The sequence below is a fragment of the Squalius cephalus genome, assembly GCF_949319135.1.
Source record: "Squalius cephalus genome assembly, chromosome: 18".
Classification (NCBI taxonomy): Eukaryota; Metazoa; Chordata; class Actinopteri; order Cypriniformes; family Leuciscidae; genus Squalius; species Squalius cephalus.
The window spans coordinates 20,431,536-20,459,034 of record NC_137139.1 but is presented as its reverse complement, the minus strand read 5'-3'; the positions used below and the strand labels follow the sequence as shown (position 1 = coordinate 20,459,034).

The 27,499-nt window shown below is 38.6% G+C and overlaps 1 protein-coding gene across 7 annotated transcripts in view; it reads right to left on the bottom strand.

The window, feature by feature from the left end:
* samd11 (sterile alpha motif domain containing 11) overlaps positions 1-27,499 on the bottom strand; it is a gene marked incomplete at its 3' end in the record, with an annotated part of 90,943 nt that overhangs the window by 42,033 nt on the left and 21,411 nt on the right. For 2 of the 7 annotated variants that reach the window (XM_079848715.1, XM_079848716.1), the window contains 3 exons: positions 21,865-21,960; positions 14,704-14,795; positions 1,718-1,890 (listed from right to left, as the gene is read on the bottom strand). In XM_079848715.1, coding sequence (XP_079704841.1) covers positions 1,718-1,890; positions 14,704-14,775 — 245 coding nt within the window. In that variant the 5' untranslated portion in view covers positions 14,776-14,795; positions 21,865-21,960. Of the gene's footprint in view, positions 1-1,717; positions 1,891-14,703; positions 14,796-15,859; positions 15,878-16,097; positions 17,239-21,864; positions 21,961-27,499 lie in introns of those variants that run through there. The other 5 variants (XM_079848713.1, XM_079848714.1, XM_079848711.1 and 2 more) reach the window with 3 other exon arrangements.

The window sequence follows — 27,499 nt, the reverse complement described above, 5'->3', positions numbered from 1 at the left end:
CACAAGCGGAGATGGTCTGACAAAAATGTGGTTCCCCAGACTCACCTGCCAGGGCTGACATCTGCTGGCTAGTTATCACCTGTAATGCATTTAGGCAGAGCGAAACCACTGGCGGAAAAACCGTTCGCTTTAGCCACTGCTCTTAGCTCACTGCTGCACTGACCGCAGGCTCATAAGCTTCTTCAGTCTTGTGTGCCAAGGAGGAGGGAGGCCAAACACAGCTCATGAAGATTTAATGAACACTGAATTCCCTCGCACTGATTGAAGACGGAGATGTGGAACTTGTAGCACATCACTGGATGAATTTTATTTTTTGTGGAAAGCAGAAATTATGACTGTTCCAAAAATGAACTGCTGCTTCATTTAGGCCAAATTTTAAAGCACCATTACATTAATACTTCACAGAGACCGCAATCCCAGAATGTATTGCAATGGCCTCAATAAAAAAAACTTAACACTAAAAAGTATCAATAAACATGCTTAGTGTAATTTAAAAAAGATGTTTTGACCCAATATTTAAGTTTGGAGTAAGTGGAGTAACTCACTAGTTGTAGTTCACTAGATTTAATCTTTTCTATGCTTCTTTCAAAACATTTATCTGGCTTATCAATATTTAACTGCTCTAGCCAGATTGTTATAGCATAAATGGCATGGCATCACAAACAAAAAAGTACAGGTACTTTTATATACCATGGTACTCAATGATCACTACAACATTTAAATAGTACTTTCAGGTACTAACCAAAAATACTAGCATGGTCCCACCATAGCACATGCGCAATAACCCTGACATAAAATGCTGTGGTACACAGCATGGTAATTTCAAACCAGAAACGCTAACTATAAAGATTACTATAGCAATAACTATATTAGGCTCCAAACCAATGAGCATGCATTGCAGTTGTGTCATCTGCCCCTTTAAATGCACTACTGTAGCTCTTTAAAGGTGAATGGATTTTGATTGGCTGTCAATTTTTTTATTGTTCATCAGCTATAAAAAAAAATATTCTGAAAGTGATTCCAATTATATTGTTCCTCTGTTGTTATTGTTATATAGCTGTGGTGTGGACTGCACTATTCTCATAGAATTACAACTATTGTTAAAACTTTATAGTTAAGGTTTTTGTCCTTGATCTGAACAGCCCTTTAACTGTTGGTGCTCTCTTGCTTCCCACATTCTTTAGCAAGTGCTATGACCAAAATATAATTATGCATGTGGTTAGGGCACATACTGAAATATTAAAGGTGAGAAATTTAACTTTAACACGCATCAGGAAAAGCATTAGGTGAAAGCTCTCGAACCATTCTGAGATCTACATTAAGAAAGTTGCCACATGACTGCAAATACCTCATCAACAATATCACTTTCATATGGTTCATGAGAAGACCTCATGTTTATTTCTGTGCATGTATCCTGTAGGCTCCCAAGCATGGGTATTTAGAGTTGGCACATCCTGTGTGTCTGTAGTATCTGCCAAAAGAGTAAATGAGTGAATTTGTGTGTGTTAGAGGGTATGTGTGTGTCAAAATAGGGGGCTATGAGGGTAAAGACCTAAGGGTTCTTTAAAGCTCTTTGGTGGTATACTGATGTCTGATATGGCTAACCCCTTTCCGGCAGATCATGGTTGATGTATCAATCCCTGGCACTGGGATTGGCACTCTACTTTTTGCCCACCCACGCTCTCTCACACACACACACACACACACAAATTCTCACCTCTTTCTCATGATAGTGTAATGCAGCTCTTCCTGTTTGATGTCTGCATGATCTCCACTGGCCCGTTCGCTGCCCTCGCTGTCGTCACTGCTGAAAACGGAGGCCAGCTCCTTTTTGGGCACCCGTGTTGGCGGCAAGGGGATGGTGCGTTTCTCTGCCAGTCGCCCACGGTTCTGCAGGAGCACAGAGGGGACAGACAGACTGAGACTCTGGGAACAGCCTTCTCTGATTTTACTGGCTTGAACTGCAGTACAGAGAAATGGCTAATGTTCCCGATCCGTCACACTTCCAATTCTCTTTAGGCTGATAAATCACATTTTGAATGTATTACTGTTGTATTCATTTTGTTTTTGGATTTGCATTATGAATCAGTTTCAGTAAAACTGATTCATAAAAAGCTACAGTTTTTGGTGCACACATAGATATAAAGCAATGTGAATTCATAATTTACCTCAGCAGATACACTACTCTATTTTGTCAATTAGCACAGGGCTTTTGAATCAGCAAAAGTAAATAAATGAAAAAATAAAATAAAAATAAATAAATAAATAAATAAATAAAAAGGACCAAATTATTCATGTTTAATCCTAAATTATAATATATAATATATATAATATAAATATAATATATTTGAATATAATATTATGAATATAATATTCAAAATCAATAATGGGGATCACATTTAAGGGATCCAGGATTGATGGCATCAAAAAGTTTGAAAACCCCTGATTTAGCTGACATTTTTATCTAAAGCAATCTGGGATAAATGACACAATGGTGATAGTTCAAGGAATCACTCCTTGTGCAACCTTTTGGTTCTTGAGTCATTTATCTAACCACTAAGCTACACCCCTCGATATTAACACCTTCTTATATTATGCAGTAGTAAAGAATGACAATTAAAAGTTTGTTTTTACACTAAATTCCAGCAAATAGTCACTCCAATTTCTCCCACTGTCATATGATCTACACAGATCAGTCTCACAGGTTATGAATCATGAAACACAGGTCACAAATCATGAAGAAGTAATGACTGAATAAAGGGCGGAAATGCACAACATGCTGAACTCCCTAAATAACAGCAAAACTCAGTCAGAGAGATCCATGCAGAGGGAGAGACCATTGATCCATGAGACTAGTAATGGAGGATGGGTGAGTGAATGGGACGTGATAGTGATTCCTTCTCTTCCTTTTCCCTCTATCCGCATCAGACATCTAAAGACAGCGAAGGATGAAGGGGATGAGAGGCCCTCAGGGTTTAGTGTGTGAAGCTGGGCGACCTTTAATGTGACCTGAAGGGGTCAGTGCAGATTTCTGTGCCTCTATTGCTATCCATGAGTGAACAGAGAAGGAGAGAGTGGATTTGAAGGGAAAAAGAAAAGAAGAAGAAGAAGAAGAAGAAGAAAAGGAAAAAGAAAGAGGAAAAAAGAGGGATGGTTGCAAACACAGTATGTAAGAGAGGGGTACAATATGTCACCCAATAATCTAAGTAAAATACAACATTTTTGCCATGTGATCATATATGTATTCAACGCCCATCATGCTGCTTATGACTGAGAGGGGCACATGGGAAAATAGCTAAAAACTGACATAAAACTTATGTAAAAGAACATTTTAGGGTGTACTCACACTAGGCAATCTGAACCGTGCCCGAACACGTTTGACCCCAAAAGTCTGGTTCGTTGGACTAGTGTGATCGCTCCGTACCGTGCCCGGGTGCGGTTTGTTTAACCGCTGCCTGGCCCGCTTGGAAGAGGTGGGCCAGAGCACAGTTCAGTTGGACTCGGGTGCGGTATGCATATAGTGTGATGATTGCTAACCGCGCCAGGGAACGGTACAAGGCAAGTGAGTGCCTAGTGAGTACCGTGCCTAGTGCCTAGTGACCCTTATTGTCATTGTCAACTTGCTGAACTCAGCATGGCATGGGAATTTTTCTAGCCTTCCTCCTTCCCCAGCACCACCTGCCTAGATCTGATAGGGGATTCTCCCTTCTTTCCTTGCAACAGTTTGCATTCTATTCACTGTATTTATGTGCATGTTTCGGCAGTAGTCTTCATTCATGCAGTAGCGTAGCAGATTTAGTCTGCCAAGACTGAGCCTATGTACATTCCTTTCTTATCAATAAATGCAGTTTAAATCTATTCTGCAAGTTGTTATATATATATATATATATATATATATATATATATATATATATATATACAAACCAGGGATGTTTCATCCGAGGAGGCAAGGGAGGCAGTGCCTCCTCAAAAAAAGAAGCACTTTTCCCAAAATTATGGCTATGGGGTGTCTTTATTCGGCTATATCTTATAGACACTTTCTTCTCATTTCAGTTCATAGCAAAAAAAGTAAAAAGTGGCACAGCTTACCCCAATCTCCCCTATAGGACTGTTGTTCACAGATCCAGAAAAATGAATACGGCTTTGAAAAACTTCAACTGAAAAGTCTGTTTGTTTGAATGGGTGTGTGTGTGTGTGTGTGTGTGTGTGTGTGTGTGTGTGTGTGTGTGTGTGTGTGTGTGTGTGTGTGTGAGAGAGAGCATGCTTGCATCTCAGGCTCTGTCAAACTTTGCCGAGCCCTGCAGCTATCCTTCCTCCACACCCAAAGCTCGCACGCGTGCACATACACATATGCAGAGCATCCCACAGGAGCCGAGGCGTGAGTGGCAGGCCGGGGCAGGAGGTGGAGAGACTAGCCAAGAGGCAAACAGGTGCAGCCCCTCTGGATTCTCTCAAGTGGCATACATTAAAAAGAAGAGGGGAAAAAAGCTGAAAAAGATGAAAACATCCCTGAGGATGAACAAGATGAACACACTTTTTTCCAGAGCGACTGTCTTTTCTTTTTTTCTCTCTCTCTCTCTTTTTGCAGAGGAAGCGGATTTTTTGTCTATATATGTTCTATTTTAACATAGAAAATTAGATCTATTTATAGTTTGAGCACAACATCAAGTGACAGGTTTATTTAAATGTCCAAGTTGTTTAAACTGAGACGAATCTTGTATAAACTCACGAGAAATGATATCAACACAGAACCGAGAACACACAAACAAACACTGCTTTTTTTGTGACATTCTATTCGTACGGCAAGTGCGTTTTGGAGCTGTTAACAGCCACTGGAAGCCGCGTATGAAGTGCGCCAGCACTAGTGATGCTTTATCTGATAAAGTTAGCGTTGAGAGACGGCTGTTACCCACATGGTCTCAGCGGAGACACGCACACACAAACACACTTCCCTGCCCCCATTCCTCCTCTCCAACCCCCACCCTTCTCAACGTCCTCCCGGAAAGCCCCCGTCCAGCCCCCTCGCTTTATTCAGCGTAACTGACGCAGAACCCGGGGGCGGCTGCACACTATTTCCGGTAACACTTCCGCACAGAGGGAGTCAGGGAGGGTGCTTCAAAACAAAAACATAAAAAACCTGGGCTTCAATTCCCGCCTACATGTACATACACACACATTCACACCCTCACACACACTCTGTCACTCAGGCATGGAAAAAATATTGAATATGAATTTCCTCTAAGCAGCATTTCTATGAATATACCCTCCCACACTTGATGTCTGCCCTTCAATGACACAATCTATATATACATTTGTACAAAACACACACACACGTAAATATAAAACCACACATGTAAACTCGAAGTGAGTAATCAGCTTGGATGATGTATCTGTCTAAAGCCCCATAAAACTCTAGAGCTGAGACGCTTCGAAGTTCTCACCGTATCCTCGTAGAAAAGACCTCACAACAGGGAGTAAGAAAACAGCAGAATTACCGCACAGTAAAGCTGTAAGCTATAACAAGCCAGACAAAAACTTTGCTCAAAGTTATGCTGGGTTGTAACAAGCAAAGATTGTATTAACACACACACACACACACACACACACACACACACACACACACACTATATGACCTCTGGTTGAAGATGATGGATATGTACACTACTGTTCAAAAGTTTGGAGTCATTAAGATTTTTTGAAAATAAATTAATACTTTTAAAGCGAGGATGCATTGAATTGATCAAAAGTGAAAGTAAAGTAATTTATAATGTTACAAAAGATGCCTATTTCAAAAAAAAATTGTTCTTTTGAACTTTTTATTCATCACAGAGCAAAAATGTAGTACAGTTTCCACAAAAAAATATTAAGCAGCACAACTGTTTTCAACATTGATAATAATAAGAAATGTTTCATGAGCAGCAAATCAGCATATTAGAATGATTTCTGAAGGATCATGTGACACTGAAGACTTGGAGTAATGATGCTGAAAATTCAGCTTTCCAATCACAGGAATTAATTTCATTTTAAAATATATTAGAATAGAAAACAGTTATTTTAAATAACTATTTTTGTAATAATATTTTACAATATTTCTTTATTACTGTTTTTATTGTCAAATAAATGCAGCCTTGGTGAGCATAAGAAACTTCTTTCAAAACACAAACTCTTACCAACCCCAAACTTTTGAACGGAAGTGTAGGTTCTTATTATTATTTGTATTGTTTTTAATATTATTATTAAAGAAAGAAGCCAAGAGTGGGACATCTCACCCGGTTTGCATCCAATTTCACATGCTCAAAGTCTAATGTGACCGTAATAAGATTCGAGAGCTACTACTAAATAATAAATCAATTTAAAAGAAACAAATTTTCATTAAACATTATTTTCTTAAACAGCTTCAAAACTGCTAGAAGACTCTGTCCCTTTCTAGTACACTATGTTTAATAGTTGGTCTCTACGATGAAGAGCAGTGATATAGTGAACAGGTGTTTCACGTCATAGCCGTTACCATATTGTACATTTTAAACCAGAACGCTGTAGTGACGAGTCAGCAGACGGGACCAGATCTATCCGGTGTTATAATCTGCCGTATAATGTGTTTCAGTCTACTTCTGAGTTCTGAAGGCATCCTCACATTTTTTATTGTTGGCTCAGACAGTAAGGATGATATGGAAAAGCAGAGAGACGCTTTCTTGATGCTGTGTTTTCTGAAAGGTGCGCTGGCCTTCTTCTAAGGTACACTCACTCACTCACACACACACACACACACATTTGCACACAGCAGTAGCAGCTCATGACATTCCTGCAGCTGTGGCGCTCTCCCCCAGCACTGTCCCCGGGGTACGAATGCCTAATGAGTCACGCGTCTGTCTGCTCTAACCTCTGTGTGTGTGTGTGTGTGTGTGTGTATGTGTGTGTGTGTGTGTGTGTGAGTGAGTGTGTGTGCGTTTGTGTTTGTGTGTGTGCATTTGTGTGTGTGTGTGTGTGTGTGTGTGTGTGTGTGTGTGTGTGTGTGTGTGTGTGTGTGTGTGTGTGTGTGTGTGTGTGTGTGTGTGTGTGTGTGTGTGTGTGTGTGTGTGTGTGCCGCAACCACGCTGAGGGTAAGTGTGGAGGCGGGATGCTGGGCAGACTTGGCACAAGCTGGGGGTGGGGGCATGTGGGTCGGTGTGGCGGGGTTTAATGTGCCTACTTAAATCTATTGGCACATTCGTTAACACAGAGAAATAAACGCTAAATAGTTTACATGCACACTTCTGTGGGAGCCTTGCCATAAATTTGCCATAGTGTTCTGTTACATCCACGTGACGAGATCTAATCAACTTTTTTCAAGTATATAGTTGAAAAACAATGCCAAACAACTTCCTTTCACCAACCCAAATGAACACTTTACAATAAGGGTTCATTTGTTGACATTAGATAATTACATTAGTTAACATAACTAACAATGAACAGTACTTCTACAGCATTTATTAATATTAGTCAACATTTACTACAATTTTACTACAAAGTTAGTGCACCGTGAACTAACACGAAAAAACAATGAACAATTGATGAAAAAAATAAAAAATGCTTTAAAAATATATTGCTCATTGTCAGTTCATGTTAGCTAATGCATTTACAAATATTAACAAATGCCACCTTATTATAAAGTTTTCACAAATGTATACCAGTTTATTTTGTTGCCAGTGTTACAATGTAGCTTATTTATGGGAGTAAGTACATGGTGAGTAAGAGAGAGCTGAAGGGCAGTGTGCTTCCCATCCTCACCCAGAACACCCCCCCCCCACCCCCCCACCCCACCTCACCTCCCCCCGACCCATAGGGTGAGCGGGCTGTGTCAGCCCAGTGAAGCGTTCACCGACGCGGGGAGGTCAGTGGCAGTCCAGCCATGCGTGCCAAGATTTCTCTGCCTGCGCTTGGATCCCCCCTCCCTTCAAAAAAAAGACAGCCACGGGAGACCTTTATGGATAGGTACTGACTTACACTCCCAAGAGACCAAAATGTAGAAGCTGGACCTGAATATATGACTGAAAAGTGGAGAAAAAAAATGTATGGGCCACATTTAAGATAAAGCAAGCCAAAGCTTACATATAAACTGAACAAAAACACAACAATATAGCATATATTCTGCTCCGGACCAGCTTTTCTAATATTTAGGTAGGTGACCCTACCAGGACATGAATTATTATTATTTTAATATTATGTTATATTATATAATATTATTATAATATTATGTGAAAATAAAGTATTTATTTTAGCAGCTGTGGTCATCTGTGTTGTAAGCGGTCATAATTTTTTTGAAATTTCAATCTTTTTTTGACAAATCATATATTATTTAATATATGCACTACTGTTCAAAAGTTTGGGGTCAGTAAGATGGTACAATTTAAAAACAACTTGAAATCAGTCTCTTATGCTCACAAAGGCTGCATTTATTTGATCAAAAATAGAGTAAACAGTAATACTGTTATATTAGTAGTAATAATATAGTAATAACTGTTTTCTATTTTTTTATATACCATGTAATTTATTCCTGTAATGCAAAGCTGAATTTTCAGCATCATTACTCCAGTCTTCAGTGTCAGAAATCATTCTAATATTTGCTGCTCAAGAAACATTTCTTATTATCAATGTTGTAAACAGTTGTGATGCTTAAGCGATGTTTAAAATTGATTTAAAACATCTTTTGCAACATTATAAATGTCTTTAGTTTTTAGCAATTTAATGCATGCAAGGTTAATATTGAGTAACTTACATTTTAGACATAATTTAGACACATTTTGATACACTGACTAAAACACAAAATGATGCCAAAGCAGGATCAGCTGCAAAGACAGAAAATTGGTCCAGAATGACGCAAACAAAGCACAGTGATGAAAAGAGTGAAAACCCCCTGAAATGAGCACTCCTGAAATGCTGCTTGGCATTGAGATTTGAGGACTGTTACCAAATGTTGTGTAAAATTAAGTTATAAAATTGAAATAAAATGCATAGATTTATTTATATTATTTACAATAAAATAATTATACAATAATATAAAGAAGTTTTAGATGAAGTTTAGCAAGGCATTGCACTTTCTATGAAAACCATGTGGGATGGCATCAAACTGTATTTTAACAGTTGAGAGAAGAACTGGGTCAGTCGTATGTAAAAACTGACATTTGGAGGAGTGCGTCCATATGTAGCCGCAGTGGCTTTGTAATGATCAGCTGCATGAGCTGATAGATAAGCCCTGTACCTTTCCCACCAACACCCACATCTACACACCCAGCTCTGATACCAGTACACACATTCAGGCGTCCCCCACCTGCCTGTAAAGCTTTCCTGCACTGTTTTCCTATAACCGACTTAGTGACAACATTTCCTGAATAATATCTCCAAATGATCTGAAAAATATGTGACAGTTTGAGATGTGCACAAACTCAGTTAGTTAAATGCTCACCTGTTTGTTACTAGAGGAAGAGGTTAGTGAGCTTCAAAACACTCATCTCTGCGGCAGCACAATCACGATTTGAAGCAAAAACGGCTAATAAAAATCAACGGAAAAATCCTGTTGTGAGTTTGGTGCGGTTTACTAGTGGGCTCTAATTTGCTTTAATTCATGAATGCATCACACTGCAGAGACTGCCTGGCTGCTCGCTGCTGTCCTGAGGAGGGATCCTGCCGTTGCCATAGCAGCATAGCCTCGGCTCCATGTGAGGGATACAAACACACCGCTACACAAACCCTCGTACGGCGCACAGACACGCGCACACATCGAGTCTAACCCCCCACAGCGAGGGAGCTGTTGTGAGACTGTGTGGCGTCAGCCCCCATTCCTGCCTGTACCCAGTCCTCCAGCAACCCTCTGCCAAATGAGCGCTGGCCTACGCTAACAAACCTCACCTAATACCACACGCTTCACAGCAAAAATATCACTGTCTAATTATGCTGCTGTTAACGCAGCTCTAGTGAATTTGAATCGCAGAGTCGACACCTGAATTACTTGCGTAAACAAGCCGTTTTAACCACGTCATCCAACAGTAGAGTGGAAGATCTGGAAGAGAAGAACAAAACTTAAATAAAGGGTAATAGTTCACTTAAACTGGACAATCCTGTCATTATTTACTCACTCTCATGCTGTTCTAAACCTGTAGGACTTTTTCTCTTCTATGGAACACAAAAGAAGATATTTTGAGAAATATTTTTTCATCTATACAATGGAAGTTAATGGTAACCAAAGCTGTTCGGTTACCAACATTCTTCAAATCTTCTTCTTTTGTGGTTCGCAGAAGAATGTATGTCATACTCATTAAAAACGACATGAGCGTGAGTAAATGATGACAGAATTAAAATTTCTGAGTGAACTATCCCTTTAAAGACGTATGCCAAACTTCTCCCATCATTTAGTCCACTTAAACCCCATCATAATCAACTAAAAGCTCGCATTCATGTTTGAGTGCAAAGGCCACATCTCACAATCCAATCAACAACCGATGCATAGAACCAAGTTCCTGTCCAACATTTTTTCTTTTCCGACAATCTGTTAAACTCAGATGTACTGTATGTCAAAATGCAGAAGAAAAGGTCTGTCACTACTCTCGTTTCATTGCGACTTTAAGCAGTTTTTTTCAGTACAACGCTCCAAAAATGTTAATATACAAGCCTCATCAGACAGGAAGATTATCCACGAATAACGACTTAAATTTCAGTCTGTTTCAGTCTGTTCAGTTTCACATAAAACTATAGGAACACGTTTTCCATGTTTATAACACTTTTATATAGAAACAATAAAGAAAAAAACAATCGGTGAAATTAGATACTTGTAACCCTCCCGTGGATATTCCATATCACAGCAAGCAAAGCAAAGCTTCTCAACTAAAAAAAAAGTTGTGCTGCCAAAAACGCTCTCAAGCGCCCACAGCTAGGCGTTTTCTGCAGAGCGACTAGCGTTTTCAGCTGCCTAAAAATGCTTTGGCGAACACGTGGCCTAAATATGACAGAATAACATAATTAACATTTTTGGGTGGACTATTCCTTTCATGTTCAGTTACAGTACTTCTTGCCTCAGAAGGCTGTGTACTAGGAGTGCAATAAATGCTAAGATTGTTCTCTTTGAAGAACCAACTCTGAAAGGTTTAGACTGCGACATCACCGTCCTCCATGTTTTTTTTAACCAGTCTTGTTCCCAACCCCCCAGTGACAACTTTTTCTTGACCCGGGACGCAGCCGGGAGAAGCTCAGATTCTAAGAGATATTTACGAGACGGAGCGGAGTGTAATTTCCTGCCAGCATCCACTAGTTCCGCTGACAAAACAGGGGAAAGGAAGCACATTTCTCCTGGGAGACAACAGCCAGGCCAACTGAATGACTCTGTCTCTTAAAGCAACAACAACACGTGACCATCCATCCGTCTGCACAGAAACATGCAAACAATGGTTCTATGTCAGCGAGCACACTTCATTAGGACATATCTACACATAATTTATTAGCAGGAGGACAATAAACCACAACAACTCAAAGGTCTACAACCTACATATCGCACCCAAGCTAACTGTTATGATGAACTTATGAACTTGAAGAGAAAACTTTTCACCGCAGTGCAGGTCTTGCCTCTGATATGGCCATTGAGGGTAGAAAAAAACGGTTAAATATGCGGTTACCGAGTAATTAAAGTAATGAATGGAACGGAGCTGTTTAGAATGACTCCACCATAATTCAAAGGATCAGTCATAAAACAATGTAATGAAGAAAACTGTCATCCTCTCAGAGACCATGAACGCCAGCACAGAGCATGTTGCCATATTCATTTGCATCAAGCTTGACAGATCCTGTTGTTTTGTACATGTTCTTGTCTTTACATTTAATCGTGCGGGAGCTGTGGATGCCAATTCACAAAAGCTCCTTTCAAACAGAAGCATGCATGTGCTAAATACGGTTCATACACAGTTCAGTTATGAAAGTGACTGTATTCTATAACCAAAGTGATTGTCCATCTTCAGGGCTTACAGCTGAATTGAAAGCAAATTTGGTTGATGCGTGCAATCAATCATTGATATATGGCATGAGGCATGCACTTCACAAAACTTGTTCTTTTCTCTCAACTAAAAGCCATCATGATAGCATATAGTTGACAATCTCAAAAACGTATGTAAAGACACTAAAAACCAATATACTATTGTACTTATTTGTTGAAATAAAACACAACATGAGAAACATAAGATATAATAAGCAGGTCAACCATTTGAGAGCACTTCAGAAGTAATCCAACTGCTGTTAGAAAGCATGACGAGTTCTTGACAGTCTTTGGGTACAGTGAAAGGGAAAGTGCATGCACATTCAAAAGCGAGAGTGAACAAAACTAATATAGAGGTGTTAATTGTATTCTCAACATTTAGTATTTCTTTCATATGAAAGCGTTAACATGTGTGAAGATTTATATCATGTGTGAAAGTGAGTGTTTTAAGATAAAGTGTGTATGTACTGTGTCACTATTTGACTAGTTGTCTTGGGTACTTTCTCATTTCCCAACTACTACACAATCTGTAGTTTGATTTCCCTGAAAAGTGTAAATACTCTGGTTCTTTTAATGTTGTTCTGTTTATTTGAGCGATTCAACACAGCAGCATTGACTCCAACCAGTGGGGTGAGTTTGGGCATGGCTACCTATTTGACAGACCGATGGCAGACGAGTAAAATGTTTGGGAAAGCTTTTTCCTTATAAGCTGAAGTGTGTAATTTTTGCACCACTAATGGCACCAAAACGAATTTGGTGCTGCTAAACAGAATTTTGCAATTCTGTTTGGTGCCACTAGTGGTGCTAAACTTGCACATTTCACCTTTAAGGGAAAAACAGAAGAGAGGCCAAATACACAGAATGTCCACATCTTCAAAAAGCAGTATAGCATCAAAATGAGGAATGAATCGACATGGAACATTTTAACAACTTCAACGATAAATAAATGAATGAACTGCAAACCCGGATGTTACTCAAACAGCATACAAAAGTGGGTGACCAGATTTGAAGATAACTGTGACAGTTCTTCATGACATACATGGTGTATCAAAAAAATAGTGCACACCAAAGATCAAGTATAACAGTCATCTTCCAAGTAGTAAGATCCAAAAATCTTCAGATGAAATCACATCACTTAAAAGAAAATGTAAAAGTAAAAGTAAATGTTCAAACTTCAAAAGAAGTATATGTGTGATTCAAAACAATCAGACGGAAGCTGGTTAAACCAATTAAAAAGCAAGACCATTTTAGTCAGGGTCTGATTCATCTGAACACTATCAGATGATACGGCACCACAGAACCCTTCCACTTGGGGAATGATAAGACAACAATCAGATATTGCCAGTCACAAGCCTACTCGACTTCATCTTCAAAATCAGCCTCCATGAGATTCTAACGCCCTCAGTGAGAGGTAATATAAGGGCCCAAAACAACTAAGCCATTAAGTTTTTATCTCCTCTGGCTCTGGCTCTGGCTCAGGCCCTCCTCAGTAGTTTACCTGCATCACTCAAACACCTCCAGCTTATCTGAAGCGCCTTCGCTTTGCGTGCCGCAGCCTCAGTAATCACCGGTAGCTACGTTCAGTAGCTCAGTAAGCTTCTTACGCCCTTCCCCTCCAGATTAACCGTTAGAGGCGGCAACAGACGCGCTCAGTTCAGATAAAACACAGCACCTGTGTGGACAAATACTGCAAGCAGCCAATCACTAGCCAGCTTGGTGCATGCACACACACGCTCACACACACAATGCACAAAGCTGATTGTTCTAACAGAGGTGGGAGATATCACAGAGTGAGAATAAAGAGATATGAAAGTCCATACATCAGCTATTAATATTACTGATTAACTTCAAGATATGATCGCTGTCCGTGACATTGCCATGTCACAGAAACAGAAAATCTGTAAAAATGCCTTCTAGAGAGATGAATCTTTCAACTACTCCCAATTTCTTTCTGACCTTCATGAACACTGAACTAGTTTTGTCGTCTACATGATCGATGAAGCATCCTAGAAAAGTGGAAATAAGGAGCGTGTGGCATATTTTGCTCGAACATCTGCTACAGACAATCTGTGACCTTACATTGCCGCTCGGAGTCCAACAAACCAAAACAATCAATTCCAACCATTTCACATTTCCTTGTACTTGGTCTTTATTTACTTTCTGAGAAACAACCGTGACAGCACTAACAGCAAGTCACTGTCCTTAACATCTCTAATGCAATTCAGAGAAAAATGCATCAAACTGTGTACGCTAATTCATCAGCAGCAGCGTCATCCACTGCTTAACATTTCACTGAATAACGTTTGCTTTATGCTTTGCATGCGGGACCATTTCAATATGCGATAGCATACAATGTACAAACTTGGTCTTCCTGTAATGTTAATGAAACCTTTAAAGTGATAGTTCATCCAAAAGTGATAGTTTTATTATCATTTAGTCTCTCTTGTTAGATGTTATGCACAGTCTCAGTCACCACTGACTATCACTGTATGGAAAAATGAAGCAATGAAAGTGAATGGTGACTGAGCTGCTAACATCTCCTTTTGAAAGAGAGAAAGTCATTCGGATATGGAACAACATGACTGAATAAATGACAGAATTTTCATTTCTGAGTGAACTATACCTTTATATATATAAGAACAAGTTATATCAATATGTTTAAAATACACATTAAAGCCAAAATAGACCAAATTGAATTGCAAACTTACCACAGGAGATGAAATTCTACAGCCAGGGCAGTCGCAGATTGGAGGATGTACCTGTAAGATTCCTTTGGACATAAGTGTCTTCAGACTTTTCCCTAAAAAATAAAACCCCAATCAGTAACCTTTTAGATTCCTGCAAATGCACATGCCTGCATGGAGTACGAAACAATTCACTCACTTGTTCGTTCGACAAAATCATTTTTTAAAATCGTCATTCACAAATGGACCTGCATCGTATCACTGTATCAAACTCTATCAAATGCCATCCATCTGTCAAGCTCATTTGTGACTCACTATCACTGTGCCCCAAAAGTGTCTTAAAAAGACATTCATTTTATTTAGCACTTGACCAATAGTGATACCAAGAGTGCACATGTATAAAATTAGTCTGTTAACCAAAATAAACTGTTGTCTGAAAGGAGACCTGAAAATAAACTCAAGTAACCATATAAAATACTTCAGATGAGCTTGCACATTATCACAAAGTTATTGCACATACGGTAACATATCAAAATATGGTGTTTTTCTACTTTAAATCTTTGTAAACACAAGCGAACAGTATAATAATGTGCCGCTGTATCCTAATCCTGATGTACTGCACTTCATTAAAAAACAACTCAATATGTACTTCACTACCTGAACAATATGTTGACAGTGATTCTAAAATAAAAACTATAATGGAGCAACCAAACTGAAAAGCTTCATATAAGACTTAAAAGTAGTTAAGTAAAATCAGTGATAACCTAAAGAGTTAAGTTCATTGCACTTTTCGACCACAAACTGATAAAGAAAAATTGCGTTGAAACACTGAAAAATAGGCTAAATAGAAATGACAAATGACCGTGGCAAACTGAACGGATGCAAATAAACATGTTATTACGACACAATGAAAAAAAAAAAAAAAAAAAACGAAAAAAAAAAACACTTTAGATGAGCAGGTATATCAGTACAGAGTAACTACACATATAACATCTTTAAGTCTGGTTTGTTATACCTCAGAAAAGTCTACCGGTTAAAATCTTAGTAAACAAGTTGCTTAATCCATAACTGTTTGATAATGTGCCACGGTGTCATAATCCTGATCTACTCTACTTTATGTAGACATGCACTTCAGTTTGAAAAGTTTTCAAATCCAAGTAAAAATCTATTTCTTCAATACCTGTTCAATCCACGTGCGTAAAAAACACCTTTCTCCTTTTTTCCCAAAAGTGCGAATCCAAAGCCGTTCGACTCAAAGCACAGTGCGCTCTTCTCAGTGCAATAAAGTAGTTACTGTTAAGTAACCCATATTTTTATCCCCCCAAAAGCGGTTCTGTTAATTCAAGAACACGATGGAGGCTAAATGAACCCGTATTCCAAAAGTAATATCCACTCGGCTGCACACGCCATTGACTTACCTTTGTGCCTAATACTCCGTTTCCAGTCTTTGGCTGTCTCTCTTCCACTCACGAACTGGAACTCGTTTGGGGTGAGCCACTCAGCCCTGTATTTGATGGAGGGCCCTTTGCTGCCCTGGCACAGTTTGTTAATGTATAGTAGTGCTTTGTTTTCCCCGCATTCCACTTCGATACAAGGCTCCCCGTTGTCGAAAAACGGCTGAAAGTCCGGGATAGACGAGAAGCTCTCTAGCATGAAGTCGTCCGGGTGGTGGTGAAGGTGCTGCTGATGCAGCGCGGTGTCGCGAAAGCCCAAGTACGCGCGCTGATGATGGGCGAAAATGTGATCGTACGGCGGCGGATGAGGGGTCACCACGGGGATAGCGGTGGCATTTAAAGGGGCCAGGTATTCGGGCTGGTTGAAGGCGGCTAATGCCATGTCTTCTCCATCCAGTCTCTCCTTTTTGATGGCAGGCATGTTACCCGAAGCGGAGCGCCGGTAACGTGTGATTAGCAGTTCATGCGTCCCAACTTGTGTCCCTCTTCGTGGAGTTCCAGGCGCACCGGTGTGTTTACGCACGACTCCCGCGTCGCTGGCTGACAGCAGAGCGCTTAAGTTCAGCCATTCACCACTTCACTCTTCTCCTCAGTGCACTGCTCGCATGACGGGTCTCCCCGCGCTCCTGCCCACCACATCTAATCGGACTAATGCCTGACATCTCCGCCAGATATTAACGCTGAGCGTGCTCAATGCCTAATGATTGTTTATCCCGCGTTTCCTTTAAAATAATCACTATGGCAACTTCGCTATGTTTATTTCCTGCATCAACTCCAGTGATAAGTTTATTTTTGTCCAGAAAGTAATGAGGACACCATACACCTACGATGTTTTAACGCATTATAAGGCGTGTATATGTAGTGCAGATCACGTAAAAGTTCAGTAGTACATGCACAGTGGGTAGTGAGCCAGACTGGCTCGGAGCATTTTCATATCTGACGAGGATAGAAATAATTAAGCTATCTATGCGCGCCTTTTCGATTGCAAATGATGCCTGGCGCTAATGGGACTTTAGTGGGGGTTTTTCTCTCTATCTCTCTCCCTCGTTCTTTCTTTTAACCCCTAATACGTCGCTGAAGTCACGCTTTAGTTCACAGACCCAGACCAAACAAGATTTGCACTCTCCGCCGCTTCTCAAACTTGGCCCATTTAAACAGCGGAGGCAGCGCGAGCGCACTGAAGGGGGTCCGCGACGGCCGAGTTTGCGTCACGGTTTCCAGTCACTGCATAAAGTTCACAGAAATCATTTGATTTAGGTTTTATTTTCCATTGTCAAACAGTAATGTGGTTACCTTTCATCTGTTATGGTGATTTTTTGATTAACCAAAAGACGACTTGTTGACTATAAATAGCCTACAATATAGGCTACCATAGCCTATACACACAAACAAAAAGAATGTTAATATGCAACAGAAAAAAAGATCACTGTAAGTTATTGAACATGAAGTGTTCAGTAAAAAAAAGTACTTTAAAAATACAATATATTTTAAAATAAACAGAATTTTAATGTTGTTGAGTGTTGTTTTGCATGTTATTTACCGTTTACTGCATTATTTCAGTCTTGTGTGTCAACTTGTTTTTCTCTGGGTGACATTTTGTTTTTATTGGTGACAGTTGCTGGAAATGCCAAGTTTGAGTCTTTAATCTGATATAATCTTGAACTTTAAGTCATCAGGCCTTGTTGCAAAATAATTGAGGCAGTGGTTGCCAGAACTCTACAGAAAAAAATACATCGACAAAGTTACAGAAGTAACAGGCTGTAAAATGTACTGCTGGAACAGTCAGTGTATTTTTATTCTAATGTAAATTTAACAAAAATAAACTGCCACTGAAGCTGAAGTTTTCTATTTTCTTTGAGAGATTCAGCTTTCAGTGGCACTTTATTTTTTGTAACACACACACACACACACACACATATACAAATCAAAAGGACTTTTTTATTGTTAATAAATATATACATATCAAAAAGACTAGTAATTACTTTTATTGGCTATTACATCCAACATTGCCATTTATTTACTAAAATATACAATCTGAAAAAAGTAAAGTGTAAAATGAATACATATTCAACAACAAATTATCATTGTGACACTATTTTGTTCAGGTTTATGGCCTTTGTGCATTGTGATATGTAAACAATGCTCAAAAGTAGCTATAGTTATTAATATATATATATATATATATATATATATATATATATATATATATATATATATATATATATATATATATATAAAAATCAGATTACAAACAAAAATCAAAAAGACTAATCTTACAGTTATTGACTATTACATACAACATTTCTGTTTATTTACACATTTACAACACTTTTTTGTTTTTTTTTTTGCAATTTAATTTGTTTTTGGCCTAATTGTTAGATAGTAGTTTATATGTACAAGTCTATCAAATTATTCTCTAGGTGTTGTCGAATACAGTCCAGGTGGCTGTTAAATTCTGTAGCAGTCTTTGTTATTTAACACAAATAAATAATGTCACAAAGCTGCCACTGAATGCTTTAGCAGCAACAACCTGTTAAAAACAATTAAAAAAATGTTGAATCCAGTCTAATCTCTCAAATAAAATGATTCTCTTGGTGTTGTTGAATACTGTACTCTCCAGTCCGGAGGTGCACAAGCAGATCCTGGTTTCAGTGTTAGAAACAACATATTTTAAAATGTAATTTCTATTTATTTTAAACTGCCTTAATATTTTAAGGAAAAGATCATCATTATTGTTATTGCTGATAAATCTGCTCAGTCTTCGTGAAAACAAACAAAGCTTATTGGAATAAAAGAAGCTTGATTACTAATCACAAAGTGTTTGATAAACACTGTTGTTTGACTATATAGCCTGGGAGACTTAAGACTTTATTTAGACGCACAAAGACATATCACAAGAAAACTGGAAACAATCTAAAGGTCAAAGGTTCTCAGAGACCTCAGGAGATCCCTGAAACCCCAAGTGTGAGGATCCCCCACGGGGATACCCTGCCCCCTCACCCCCACCCCCACTCTCTTCTTCATTATAACCGCTGATGACTCACGAGGGACTCACAGTGCACTATTTATGAAGGAGGGGTTCCCCTAACTTTACAGATGACAACCTATATAGAATCTGCCCACAGTTTGGGTTCAGGACGGCTTCCCCTGAACTTTCAGCCCCCACATTATCGACAGTTCAGCAGAACAAGTCCTGTGGCATCCTCCTCTTGCTCATCAAAATGAAAGTGCCACCCACTCACACAGTGCATGAAATGGTTTCACATTTCACAACACGCACCAAGCAACTTCTCTGTTTTTTTTATTATATAAAGTTTATATAAAAGTGTAAAATGAATACATATTCAACAACAAATGATCTAATAATCATTGTGACACTATTTTGTTCAGGTTTATGGCCTTTGTGCATTGTGATATGTAAACAATGCTCAAAAGTAGCTATAGTTATGAATAAGGTGGGAGTTGTTTATCCAGTTATTACAAATATTGGTAAACAAGTAATTAATAACTTTTCCATTCATCTATTCTTTAGCTTTTCAAACTATAAACTCCAAGTTATATTTAGGAGGCCTTAATATTGCTATAAGACTATTTTTTAATACTTCCTCAAATCATTTCACATTTTATAAATGACAACATACATACATAGGTTACATACACACAGTGGGCCCATCTTTAATGCAGATCTGACCTTAACACTGTTTGAAACTTAAGTATATGCAATAGACATTTGGTACATGAACAAAAAACTAAATAAAGCATGAACATGTGAATATCTAAAAAATATTTACAATTATTTATTAATTAAAAGCTGTTTTACTTCCAGTAAAATGCTGATTTTTCTGTTGGTCTGCTTATTATTAAACCGATTCCTCAGTGTAATACATGTCAATAACTTTGCTTTCTCCGTATTCTCTCAGTGTATGTCGATGCCCAGAGTCCTGTCGGATGTAGATGACCCCCTTGCAGTCGTCCCCGCCTCCGTGCCGTTGTTGGCAGCGGCCCCGGAGCCACAGCGCTGCCGGCGGGGGAGAGAGGTAATAAATAACCCGGGGAGAGGAGCGGAGACCGCCGGGCGGTGCACAGTCTGACCTGACAAATACTCACTGGAAAACCATCAGAGAGCTAGAGCCCACCCCTAATGCTTGGAGCCAGCCTTTCAGACATGAGCAAAAAAATATATAGGCCTGCCCATATTGGAAAAAAACAGCGTCTCTCTTCCCCATCACCATTAAAACAGTGAAAAATGCAGTGAGTAATTAAAGGTTTACTCAATGTAATTCTCATTAAAAATGTTTTACAAATAAAGAAATAACAGTGCTTTTGAGAAATATCATTAAATGATGTACGTTTACATGAGATGAAGACTAAATACTTTTTTTTTTTTTTTTGAAGTTTTCTACATGGAGCAGGTTTCCCACTCTAGATGTTTCATGCAATTAGCTGAGCTACTACAAATCAATCAATCAATCAAGAATGAGATGAGAAAACTTTGTTGTGAAGCAGCAGCTACTAAATACATTTCATGCATCCAGGCCAACAGGTGTCAGGATAAAGTCTGAAACAAATGGGTACCACTGAGACAAATAAGAGCTAAACGTGGAACGTGAGTTATAATGATTAATTATTTACACATTTTATTAGTTACACATTTTACATAAGATTATTAGTATTATACCAAGTTATATCATCTGTCAAAATAGTATTCTGTCAATATACCGTAGCCTAATGTTTTTCCTTCATTTGCTTTTTCTACAGGTTCTCATAAAACTTCTATTGGATTTTAAATGGACTCTCCAGAGGGACTTTCGGGATCACAGTTGCCAGCTCATGCAGCGCCGGTAAAGTGATGCTGTGTAATGTAAAACCCTGAGCGTCTCCTCAGGTTTGTGCTGTGGTGCCGGCGCCCTTCGCTGCTCTCTGGAGATCTAGAAGCCATGGAGGCAGTCTGTGATCCCAGCCGGCAGCCCAAGCTACCACATGGGATTTATTTCCTAGCTGAGTGGGTGGGCGGCCAGGGAGGACACTGATTTTAGCCCAGTATCTAAAGCTGTCAACACCATCAGAAGCAACGAAACCTCATCTCTTTTCCTTCCCTGAACACTACACTTTACCTTTACTAATGGCTAAAGTAAATATGCACCCATACACTACAGTTCAAAAGATTGGGATCTGTAAGATTTTTGAAAAGTCAATATGTGCTCAGCTCACCAATGCTGTATTTATTTGATCAAAAATACAGTAAAAACAGTAACAAAAGTCTGTTACAATTTAAAATAACTATGTTAAAATGTAATTTATTCGTGTGTTGAAAAAGATCCTTCATAAATCATTCTAATATGTTGATTTTCTGCTCAAGAAGCATTTCTTATTATGATCAATGTTGAAAACAGTTTTATTTTTGTGGAAATCGTGATTAAATGCTGATCCTTTCAACTTTCTATTTATCAAAGAATCCTGAAAAACCTTTTTTAAATAGAATTTTACATAGAAATCTTTTATAGCATTATAAATGTCTTTACTGTTACTTTTAATCAATTTAATACATCCTTGCTGAAATATAAATATCTTACTGACTATTGAACGGCATTGTACATATACATACCAAACACCAGTTTTGTTTTCAAGGATGCTAGGACTATTATTGTCTAATTCTACCATTGCTCTATGCATGACATCACATTATGCACATGGTCTGTACTTGTGACTTATTTAAACTGTAAATACTCACAGATAATGTCATGACTTTGATTCCAAAGCTAGTAGGTCAGTGATAGCCAAATATTCAGCTGCACAGCTTGAATACATCCCTGCCATGATAATCATGCTGTAAATAGAAAGAAAAAAAGAGTTTGCGTTATTGACAACAGTGCCATACTGTTTATGCCAAGCTATGAAAGGAACATAAATTATTCCTTATCTCATCTGCAATCCATTTTACAAAAGGTCCAACAATATGTGGAGGGCATCAAAGAAAGCTAACAGTTAGCCCTCCACAAAATTGCATTTATAGGCCATTTGTTTAGCCCACACCAACAGCTGAAATGTGCAGGATTATTTTGAGATAACCAGTAGAATAAGACTTAAGATAAATCTGCTGTTTCAAAAGTGGTTTCATATAACACACAAAAGAATTGCATGATGATTTATAATGATATTTAAGATTTATATTCTGCAGAACAGAAATATTTCTTGAATGAAGAACTAAAAAGTCTCTGTATTGACTATTATTTTGCCGGTTAGCCTATCTGTATGCTGTATACAGCAAGAGTTAAACCTGCAAAGAGTAGTTCCTGATCTCTCAGGCCATATTGATTTTTCCCTCCATGATCTGAAACCAGCAATCAGCATTGTGGTTTGAAATAGCCCTGAAACAAGAGCCAAGACGTCAATGAGTCGCCGACACGTTTCAATTAGCGCGCCGCCCAGGCCGATTTGTCCCCCGGGGCACATTGGCTCCACAGGCTGGTCACGCCAGGAGAGATGTTCCATAGAGTTACGTGATATTGGGAAATTATTATATGAGTAAGGGCAATGCAGGTAAATCTGTGCATTAACTCACAATGTGTACGAGATGTTTTGGTCTTGCCACACAGATGACAGTGAGGTAATTCGGTTTCTAGTCAACTCAATCACTTCTCCCTCTTTAATTAAATTGCTGAAGAGGGTCATGGAGGAATAGCAGACTCCACAATACAGAGTCCTAACGTCTGGAGTCTGGACATAAGGTCTATCACACATAGTGACTTCATAACTGAATATCTATCATATTAATGCAATGCTCAATGTGTTAGAGCATCTGCACAAACTAAGGGATGCACAATATAACAGTACTATATCGGTCATTGGACAATTATTAGAATTTTTTATCTTGATTAGTATTGAATTGCAGTATTAATCAGCATTTAATTATACATGTTAATTTCCTTTATTTTTACATTAAAATTGGCATGAATGTAATCTTTAGCTCTCAAAATTAAATTGTTTTTACAATGATTTTATGATTTATCTTAATTGTACATTGACGTCAAAGACTGTGAGCCCCAATCTTTATAGTCTTAAACGTAAACTAACATCTATATTAACTTTAAAGATTCTTCTAAAATGTACAAGAACATGTCAAAATATGTTTTGTTTTTGATTGGGGAATTAAGTCATTATGTTACAATTCACAAAACTAGGACAGTATCATTGACCTGTGAAGAGAGGTGAAATTCATCAAAACAAACATTAGCCCCGCTTCTGGATAATAGTTTTAACTTATGCTCATATTTTGGACCATTTAACTAGTCTTGCCTGTGAACTTGTGAAATAAATTGACTCATATTTCAAGACTTTTACCCAACTTGGGTTCTAGCTAGTGTGTGTTTTGAGTTTGTGGGCACAGCATCCCTAAAGTCAGCGGTTTCTCTGACCTTCAGCCACTAAGCTCCGCTCCAACAGTTCTCATCAGCAACACTACACTGCACACTCTGAAGCCCTGTGGAAGTAGACTATAGTGGTAGAGAGAGAGAGAGAGAGAGAGAGAGAAGAGGGGGTTTGATGCCCCCCAGATCCCTCCTCATCTGCCCTTAGAGGTCCTAAGAACCCCTCCAGTTCTCCTCTCACTCTTCAGCAGCTCAGCCTCACTTCCACCGCAGGTCATCCTCCCCCCAGAACCCGATCGATAGCGCTCTTCTGCTTTCATCGGACCAGCATTGTGGAGAAGCTGCACTTCCTGAAGAAACACCAGTCCAGCCTTGAGTGAGCTGCATACGGATCTCTCACAGACAGGCCGGCTGTCCGCCAGACTCCACTCATTAGAGGCAGTCTGCTTTTTTTGGCTGCTTTAATAGATGCAGATAAAGAATGACACAAAATGAGGAAATGTCACTTATTTGAACTTGAGTTGCCTGTGTGAACAGCACAGATCCATGTGTTAGAGAATCTGCACAAATCACTGAGAAATGCACAATATATCTTTATACTACAGGGCAGTTGAATGGTGGAATCTAATTGGTTTACAAACATTCTAAGGTGACCAATTATTTTCAGGGAAACGCATGGCTAAAGTTAAAGGCAGGTCTTGACCGCATTACAGTTCTACCAAAAAGACTCGGGAGGATTCTCGTATGAATGAATTTTATTTTGTAAATAAATAAGTAAACCCTCGACAAGCTCCGTCTCAAAGTTCTTTGGCTTGGCCCCGTCCTTCGTCCAGGTCTTGAAGTTAACTGGTAGGTCCTGCCTGACGATAGAGGCCTACCCCCGGACAAGTGGACGGGAGCCATCCTGGTGGTGGTGGGGAGGATGGAGGGGAACTTCGCTATGACACCTACAGGCAGCAAAATAGGAGGGTAAGATCTGTCTTTTTATATTTGATGTAAAGCTGTGATTGGCTGCGCAAGATTATAAATGAATGACGTGGCAGTGGAGTCTTTCTGGAAGAACTTATGCTTTCATTTCCATATCACTTCGCCAAATGATTCCAGCTATTTCAAAGGTCTTTGCAGCTTACAACAGCAAAATAACCTAAACCCACAGAGACATCGACCAAGCAAATAAATATAGTAAACAATAGGATAAAAACAACAAATTATTTCTGTTTTTTTTTTGCCACAAAATTACGTTTTATTATGTATGTATTATTTATTATAGAAAAGCACATATTCTCTTTCTCCCGCTCTCTCTCCCCAGTCAAACGCACACACATACAGTACGGACACACACTTGCACAGAAACGTGTTGTTAAATAGTTTAACAACTTAAAAGCTACATGACATTTCACACTAGCGAGGTTATAACGGCACTGTTCTTGAAGCAGATAAACTTACAGTAGAGATGCTGCTGCCGAACACTGTTGAGAGACGCACAAACTCAAGTAATTCACACACACCTAATCTCTCTCTCTCTCTCTCTAATAACTGCATTAGTCTGCTATCAATGGCTCTAGCCTCCATTACAAGCTCTAAAATGACGTTTTGGAATTAGCAATGGAGGCATGGGATGAGATGCGTAAGAAATTAGTCCTACACACAAGAGATTTTTAAGGACAAAAACCTGACAAACGTCGTGAAATACATAACCATAGTATAAGTGGAATAATTGACGCCAATTGAGTAATTGAATAATTTAACACCTCGGGTGTGCATTATTTTTTCTAATAATTCAACGGCCCGTCGTCAATTATTCCTTATGTACTATATTGGTTACCGGCCGATATTAAGGATTGTTTTATTTATTTATTGGTATTGAATATTTAATTGTGAATGCGCATTTTCTTCATTTTTTCAATGCTTAGTTAATCTTTAAACACTAATCATTTGATAACACTTAAATATTTAAGAAATATATCAAATTGAAAATCCACTTTTTATATTGTACATTATAATGTTGTGATGCATTTGTAGCATTTACACCACTTGATTAATTTCTGTGGGCTTTATTTTTAATGTATTTAGACAAAACATTATATAATTGTAATATCTGCCAATTATCTTTTATTGGCAATAATATGAAAATAATTATCAGCTTATTGATATCATTTAATAACCCTTTAATAAATGTAATTATTTAATCTATGTCAGGCATTACATACAAATAAATAAATAAATAAATCATCATTACACCCTGCATTATTTTTTTACGTGAAACGAAAACAGCACAGGAGTCTGAGAGACATGATCATGACATCCTAAAATACTGGATAATAATCTTTACCTTATAACATAGACTACAGAAAGACAAACATTGTTTGATACGTTCAGCTCAGATTTAGACATATCTTATTCACTTCTAAACCCCTCACTCAGGTGACAGCTGATCCAACTGTACATTTTCCATCATCTTTAGCCAAAGTAAGAAAAACCAGGTGTCCGTAACTAAAAGTTCACTGGAATCTATTTTGTTGATTTAAGATGACAAGGAAGTAATATATCGGAAAAGAAGAGGCAGTTTGGCAAGTTAGTTAACAGTTCCTTCCAGGAAGACATTCTTTTGAGTATTTACCATTTAACTTAATTTTGGAAGATGATCCAAGGTCTTTGTAACCATAAATTGAATGAGCTTCTCTTTCTCCTGCCTGCGAATAGGCAAACGTTAGCACGCTAGAATTAACCTTTAAGGATTCTCATAACTTTATCCGGAGTAAATCTGTCCTGTGACAAATTACTCCAGTTACGCTTTTAATGTGTAGTTTCCAGTGTTGGTTGAAACCCAATCCGTTTCCCACAACACCCAAAACAGGACAATCAAAATGTTGTCCAAACAGACTTTCAATCTGTCCAGGCTGAACCACATCATCTCGTTTTATTGGAGGCCTGAATCACAACCTTTTCTGGAAACTGTCGGGGTGCCGGCAAATGTGTACGTATTTTCCACTCTTCACGTGACGTTTGAGACTGGATGACCGCGGGAGAGCACGGCAGGATCCGGCGGCAGCTGCCAAGCCAAGGGGACAAATCTGAACTGTGCAAACACAGTCATGTCAGCGGCAGCCCAGCTACGCTTGCCCTGGAATGGCACCCTTTCACATATTTAGACAACGTCTGAGCCTCTGACTCACCCTGAAATACAGAGGAGGAAGCACTGACAAAACGAGAGAGAGTGTCTTTAACATTTCCAGACGATCCAAAATAGATACAGCTTTTACCAGACTGATTGTAACCAAATGGTGAATTGAGAGAGGGTAGCACTTCGCAGAACACTTTCAGTCTTGTGTTTCTAAAATAACACGATCTATACAGTATTTATGAGGAAACGAAAATGGCCAAACCTCATAAATATATGTAATGAGGTTGTTTACTGGATGGCTGTTGAATTGGGAATGGGAATTTTGTGTGTGTGTCTCATGAAATGAGACATTTGTGAATGAATAGTAACAGTGAATGTACATGTAACAACCAACCATTTGAAGCAATACATTTTGTTTGTGTCAATAACAATGCATTTGTTTTGGAGCTATTTATTAAAAAATATATATTTAAAAAATGCAATTCATACATAAAACCAGAAATTATATAATAGAAAGGACACTTGCAGATCCTCATGATTGTGTGTCAAGGTCAATAAGGCTCTTAAAGGAGAACTCCGGTCAATTTTAACATTGAGCTCATTTTATTGTACATTTGGAGTGCTGTCAATACAGAGAACAACGACAAAAATCGGTGTTGCCTACACCGAGTTATTCTATTTTTAAAATTTGCACCCTGTTGACTTCAATAGGGCAAGTACTAAACCTGCTTTTAGGCTCTTAACATCCTTGATGTGTCATTACAAGTGCACAGAAAATGTGAGTGATTCCTTCTGAGTGAACACAAATACCTGTTTACATCCTGTTTTTCGGTTGAAGTCCAAAGTAGTCGATTGCCGAGTTCACGCGCATAGGT